Genomic DNA, 7,501 nt, shown 5'->3' with positions numbered 1-7,501 from the left:
CATTGTTATCTCAAGTAATTGCTTTTTGAGTTACAAAAGATCCGGTCTTTTTTAGATCCGGTTACAACGAAAATCAAATAAAAAAAGAAATAAAAATTACAACTTTCTCCTTGTTTGTCGAACGAATCACGAGCTCCTGTTTTACGGTCGCTCGCTTGTGTGGGTTCTTTGCCAACGCCGGGGTTAATCCATGGACCACCGCGCGATCTAGATCCGGTCGGATCTACACGATTTGACGGGTATTATTTCGCGAAGGAAATAATAGCCGGGGGGGATTAATTCACCAAGGAAATAATCGCCCTTAGTTCTCGGGATCAAAGGCCAAGCTTTGATCCGGAGTATGATCTCGTGTAGATCTCAGATCTGATCTTTACCTCTCTCGAACTCCTGCCTTTTGTGACGTGGATGCTCATCGAGAGCCAGATGCCACCTATAGGTGGCTCGGCTCTTGGCCGAGCCCCCCTTAGGCGTGGTTTTCCGTTTTCGGTTCAGTCCGTGATCCGGTTCTGTGGTCAATTTATCCGGACTTGATTTGTTGACCTGATTTGGCAGTAAATCCGATTCCTGATTTGGCAGTAAATCCACTTCTGAGTTTGAGTCCGAAACTGATCTTGATTCGATCGTGATTCGTCCGAGTCTGCCCTTTGATGGATGACTCGTTGACTCTTCAACCCGTTAGCTTGATTCTGCACGCGAGTGGATCTATTCCATTGTTTGCGTGCGATTTGTTAACCTCGTCGCCTCGTTGGTTCGTCGGTTTGTGTTGAGCTGTGCTAAAGGATCTATAAGCAATTTTATACGCCTACAGCAATCGCGCTATAGTATAATGGCTCTCTTCAGTTCCTGCGAGTTTTGTTTTTAAGTACCTTTTGAATTAGCTTCTATGACACAATGAAGTTGTAATTCACGAAGACTTATAGTGAGTAAATAATCTAAGTTAGAATTATAGTAAGCCAAAGCAAATAAGCTTCCAAGGTGTTAATATTTACTTTGAACACTTGAATCCCATACAAGATTAGTTTTCATCTCCATATAAAATCAACCCTGAATTGTTCCCAGCCCAACACAAATTTGAAGCATGCATGTAGCAACATAAAGTTTAAACAAATTTGAAGCATGCAGCAACATAAGTGACATATAATCGTTATATTAACTAGTATAAGATTTGCAGATTACCAACATGTAAGGTACAAATGAGTTAAATGAAGGTGTGTGGGCCAAGTAGGTGTTGCCATGTTGGGGAAAATGCAAGGTACAGGGAAAAGCCCAATAAGTGCAAGAATGGTGCGGACATTAAACAAGCTTATATTCTCAACAGGTAAAGTTTTTTTTTTAACAGTGGCAGTTTCAGAAGATAATCATACCTGCAATTATTTAAAGAATGATAATCATACCTTTTTTTTAACAGTGGCAGTTTCAGAAGATAATCATACCTGCAATTATTTAAAGAATGATAATCATACCTGCAATTAACATTCTGGTAAGGTAATCTCCACTTCTCTTACCTCATCTTCAACCTGCAATCATACAAATTAACTCAATATCAATAAATTTTATGAACTCTAATTTTTTGTATTGAATTTAAATATGTCATTACCTTCTTTTTCTTTATACCATGGACTTTTCGCATCCAATCCCCTCCACAAATCAATGCTTCAACTATTTTTGGATCTAAAGATGCTCGATACGTATCAATTACCCTCCCGCCAGCACTAAACGTAGACTCTGATGCCACCGTAGAAATAGGAATAACAAGAATATCAGCCGCCATTCTCGACAAGACACGATACTTCAATTGATTCGTTTTCCACCAATTCAAAGCACTAAAATGGTAATTTTCTGCTTCACCACATATATATACATGTTCATCCAAGTATGTTTCTAACTCTGATTTGGATGCAGGCATACTATCTTTCGTTCTCACCTTTTTCAAGATATCACTCCAGTTGGAACTTAAAGATGACAATGACGAGCTTGTATCACTTGAAGCACCCATAGAACCTTCCAGAGAGCTATTTTCCTCATTATTTGAATCATGTAAAGCAACATACTCATCGAATAGCTCTTGCAAGGCATCCCTAACTTTCTGTATATTTATCATAGCTTCTACTTCAGAGTAAATTTGAGGATAACAAATTTCAACCGCACCAATTTTTAGTCTAGGATCCATAACAAAAGCTATTGTCATTAACAAATTGCATTCTCCCCAATATTTTTCAAATTTATCTTGCATTTTTTTAGCCATTTGCCGAATAGAGAAATCATTATCTAGTAGTGACTTATCGATAACTTCTTTAATCCTATAGACTTCAATGAGATATAAATTAGAAGTAGGATAGTCACTACCAGAGATTAGATTCGTTACCGCATGAAAGACGGCTAATAACTTACAAATTTTCTCCACTTTATCCCATTCCTCAGGTTCTGGCATGCAATCATAATTGGACTCCCTTTCTTTGTACATTGGAAATGCATCTTTGAACTTCAGGGCAGTGATCAACATCAAGTATGTCGAATTCCAACGAGTTGGCACATCAAGAATCAACTTCTTTTCTCTTAACTGCAGCTGTTAAACAAAAAATATATACATAAGTATATTATTAGACTTTCACATAAAAAATATACACTTTAAAGATGACAATAGATTTGATATACCTGTTGCACAATAGCAGAAAATGTTCTGAGCCTCGCTTCACTGTGATTGATGAACTTGATGCTTTCCCGCACATTCTCAATAGTTAATGCAATTACACTTATCCCATCTTGGACAAGAAGATTGAGAATATGTGCACAACATCTCACTTGAAATAATTTTCCATCACAAACCAATTTCTTATGTCGAGATAGGCTAGTCTTCAAAGTTCTTAAACAAACATCATTATAGGATGCATTGTCCACAGATATAGTAAAAACTTTATTTTCTATTCCCCAATCTTTGAAGCACTTATGCATAGCATCTGCAATGTCAATACCACGTCGAGGAGGAGGCACATGCACAAAACTAAGAACTGATTTTTGTAGGTTCCAATCCTTATCAACAAAATGCCCAGTAATTACCATGTATTCAATTTTTTGATTTTCTGACTTCCAAAGATCGGTGGTTAAACTAACCTTGTCCATGTTTTTAAGGAGTCCCTTCATCTTATTCTTTTCACTTTCAAAAATTGTTTTGCAATCTTCCTTCAAAGTTTTACGCCCAATTTTAATAAATTCAAGATTCACAGTTTTCATTAGAAATAGAAAACCCTCCTCCTCTGCTACAGTAAATGGATGTTCATGCATCATGACCCAATGAGCTAATGCTTCCCTAACTTTCAGATGGTTATATTTTACTCCAGGTGGTAACATGATTAGGCGCTCTATAGTAGAACCATCTCGTTGAAAGTTAAGTGTTTGTTGCCTTTGATCATGCAACTTTTTTGTAATGCAATTATTTAAATGAGTTTTCAAGTGAGATGTTGTTCCAGTTGAATTTTGTGCAAAGTCGTGCTTGCAATGATTGCATCTCCATCTTTTAACATTATTAGCACGAGTAACTTCAACAAAATTATCCCATACCTTAGAAGTCTTTTTCCTTCTTCTCTTCTCATGAATAGGATTTGTAGTCTCCACATTTTCTCTACTTGCATTATCTGTATTATCACTGGAGGGAGTAGCTGGAGAAGGAGAAGAAGCATTTGCAGGAGCAGAAGATGATAATGATGGAGAAGAAGTATTTGCAGGAGCAGAAGATGATAATGATGGAGCGTGAGAATCACTTGCTGGATTCATGTTAAGAGATGACATTCTGTAGAAACAAATTTTGAAAATCAACAATCAAAATATATAATGAATAATTTGGGGAAAAATTTTGGGGAAAAAGTTTTACCTGACGGGGAGGAACAAATTTTGTAGAAACAAAATTCTATAGAAACATAATTTTTGTAGAAACAAATTTTGAACAAAGTTTTACCTGACGGGGTTGTGGTCGTCGGTGGCGAATCCAAGGGAGGCAGGGCGCGGGTGGAGGGTCAGCAGGTAGGTGGGTCGGTCTGGCTGGGTTCGAGGAGGAGATGGGCGGCTCTAGAGGGGATGGCGGGGCGGAGGAGACTAGCTGTAAGGAGGGGCTGGTTGAGGGAAGTAGTGACGCTCGAGTGCGTCGTGTCGACGTCAGGGAGAAGGCGCCTGGGGTGGGATTCTCGAGGCTATCCGGCGGCTGTCGAGCGGCGGCCTGATGGTGATTCCGGGCAATCTGGGACAGGGGGTCGGGAAGAATGAAGAGCAGCTGGGGCAGGAGAGGGAGGATTGTGGGCTGCGCCGGCTGGGGATGCTTTCCTTCGGCAGGGCCGCTGTATTGGCGCTGGAGGCGGAGACTGAGGCAGCGCGACGCGTAGAGGAAGGATGGAAGATTGAATGAGGGAAGCGTTGTGGCGGAGATGATTGAGGAGATGGGAGACTGAGAGATGGGGAAGAGTTCGGCGGTTTCAGATGAATCAGATCTAGGGTTATGAGATAGGGCACTTGTTAAAGCTATTTATATTATGCCAAGTGCAAATCTGAACCGTTCATTCATGATCCAAAGGACATGTAAAACCCTAGGTCCCTTAACTTGTTTATTTATATATGGGTAGAAGTTGTAATAAAAAAATTTTGATGGGTAATATTTACAACAAGTTTAATTAATAGTATTAACATATAAAAAGTTATCGAATAGTTAATAATCAGTCGAATTGAATATACCTTTAGTTAAATTCTATTCGTTTATAAGCCGAATACTAAAAAATATTTATTTAGTGTTAAATGAACTGTCGGATCAAATATGACCGAATATCTGCACGAATATTAGCCGAACTGTTTATTAAATATTTGGTTCACTTCCACCCCTAGTTGCTGTCAAGGTATCAGCTTTGTACTCCAGCTTAACAATTCATTGTTAACCTTTATATTTATAATATTTACATGTATAATATTATTTACAAAGAATTGTAATATGATCATTTATAAAAGTCTATATCTCAACGTTATCATCGTCAAGTTTACCCGTATCTTTTCTCCTCTTCCTGCATTCAATTAGTAAATATGTTGCTAGCTTCGCTCGTACCACTCATGTGTTATGCTCTTTAGGTGTGACGTGCATGACACTTCTACCTTCGATAATGGCTTTTGCAAACTGGTAGATGTAGATCCCGCGGTCATACCTACACATACAAAAAAGGTATACCATTAAATCCCTAAGGTTAACAACCAATACATATACTTAACAACCTATACCTAAGCTTCACATCCAAACCACAACCTTAGCAACTAAACTGTAACCTTAACAACAAATCCTTATGGTTATCAACCAAAGCATAACCTCAACAACCTAACCTTAACAATTAATTTCCAACATTGATTTCTAACAAGAGTTTCGAAAAACTTACGATCCCTTTTGTAATTTGCATGGAACCATGATTGGGTGAATACGCTGCGCAATTTATTTTCCTCGAAGCCAACTTTAATGTAGTTGAAGGCTTTAATAATTTTGAGCACATGTCCCTAATGTCCAGATCTCTCTTCTAAGGAGTCATAATGCCTGACAATATTATTATCGACATCAAACTCTAAGAGATGCCAATGATCCCCTTGGACAATGGGAACTAAGAGGTTGGTACACCCTTCATAGACCAAACTTTTGCTGTAGATTGCATATGCTTCTTTGTATTCAGGTCTCTCCACATGTATCTTGTCCTGTAATAAAGAATTAGACTGATCAGGAACCGTATAACATAGATTGCAATATATAAGTAGATATACGTCTGCCATATACTTACAAAAAAGAATACAAAGACCACCCCATATTTTTTACTGGATGAGGCTTTCTGACTTTCACGTACTAAATCCAGCATTTCCTCAACAAGCTATAAGTTGACAATAAGTAATAAATAATAGTATTATCTCGGATAATAAACCAACTTTTATCAAGAGTAAATCTTACTGAATCATCCAGTCGACCAACGCGTATAATATGGAGAAGCTCAAACCGGTCAATAGACGACCATGTACCTCTGTACATTTTAATAACACTACAAATAAGAATGAAACAATAAATATAGTTAGCAACAAACAAGTAACATTAACAACAAACAAGTAACCTTAACACCAAACTAGTAACCTTAACAACAAACCAATAACCTTAACAACAAACCCGTAACCTTAACAACAAACCAGTAACCTTAACAACAAACCCATAACCTTAACAACGAATCCGTAACCTTAACAACAAACTCGTAACCTTAACAACCCCCTTGTAACCTTAGCAACATAGCAGGAACCCTAACAACTAATTGATAACCTTAAAACGAAGCTGTAAAATTGTAATATGAGTTAAATACTTACTTGTTACACCTACAAGTGTAAAAATGGTTGAGAACTTTATTCTCCTCTTCCTTAAGCAGCGCAGCAACATCTGCCGACACCTTATAATTATGTACAAATGTGTCATCCCCATCCAAAAACTTGATGGTGAAGCCTTGATTATAGGGAATCCCCTCGTCCAGGTTATCTTTGCACATTTCTTCTTCCTTACTCATAGGGAAACTCATGCATTTTTCCTAGATTGAGTGTGGATCATATTGTAGCCAGCAAGAGCTAACTCTGTTCCCTTTTCCTCCACCTGCTCTTTCTCCTTTTCCACCACCTTTATAATAGCCTTGTCCCCTATGCTTTGTTTTTCTTTCTTCTTCTTCCCTTCATTATAAGGTGTAACTATATGCTTGGAAGGCTTCATCGCTTTTCTGACTCTCTTTTTTTAAGGGGTGCGGCAGCGAGCACCTTTGCGCATGCCACTTTTGCATCCCTCTTTATCTTATTCATTGGTATAATAAGAGGAGCATTTTCATCCTCAAAAATGTGTCAGCTGCCGGTGGAGGGACTTCATCTGGTGGCTTTATTCCCCTCCTAGTGTCCATGCGTGGAGTGCATGTTTCTAAAAAACATTCGAAATATAAATTTTCAAAAAGTTAACAACCGCTATCAAAACTTAGCAACTAATATGTAGACTTAACAACCAATCCCTAAACATATAGTGAAAAAAAGAAGCTAACATGTGCAAGTTTGCAACTCCATCGCTGGGATGGACACCTTCTCTCCCTTGTTTATTTCTTCTTCCTCTGGGAGAGGATCTTCCACTGCCGTATTAATGCCAGTAGTATCTATTAGAGGGACTTCCCCTATTAGAGCATCTTTGCTCTCCTTTGTTCGCGGGAAAAATTGTTGTTTTCATTGAGGTCATTGCACTCTTTGGTACCGTTTGGCAAAGGGTTAAGTGAGGGGTTAAGGAGACTTAACCCCTTCTTAACCTGCCAAACACAACAAATTTATATAAGGGTTAAAGTGAGTTAACCCTCCATAATTTGCCAAACATAAAAAATATAGAAGGGTTAAGTTAACCCCTCTAGAGGGGTTAAAATGAGTTAACCCCTCAAAATGAGGGGTTTACTAATACTCCTATTTAGATGGAATAAGAGTTAACCCTTCTAAT

At 38.2% G+C, this 7,501-nt stretch overlaps 1 protein-coding gene across 1 annotated transcript; it reads right to left on the bottom strand.

The window, feature by feature from the left end:
* Positions 1,428 to 6,551, bottom strand: LOC109826719 (zinc finger BED domain-containing protein RICESLEEPER 2-like). The gene is made up of 8 exons (XM_020393735.1): positions 6,358 to 6,551; positions 5,957 to 6,044; positions 5,793 to 5,879; positions 5,555 to 5,709; positions 2,656 to 3,787; positions 1,598 to 2,566; positions 1,506 to 1,517; positions 1,428 to 1,433 (listed from the first exon to the last, which is right to left on the bottom strand). Exons 1-8 carry the CDS (start codon positions 6,549 to 6,551, stop codon positions 1,428 to 1,430), a joined length of 2,643 nt encoding a protein of 880 aa, XP_020249324.1.

The sequence above is a fragment of the Asparagus officinalis genome, chromosome 10 (assembly GCF_001876935.1).
Source record: "Asparagus officinalis chromosome 10, Aspof.V1, whole genome shotgun sequence".
Lineage (NCBI taxonomy): Eukaryota > Viridiplantae > Streptophyta > Magnoliopsida > Asparagales > Asparagaceae > Asparagus > Asparagus officinalis.
Note: the sequence above shows the minus strand (reverse complement) of the source record. Positions and strands in the feature narration are given on the sequence as shown.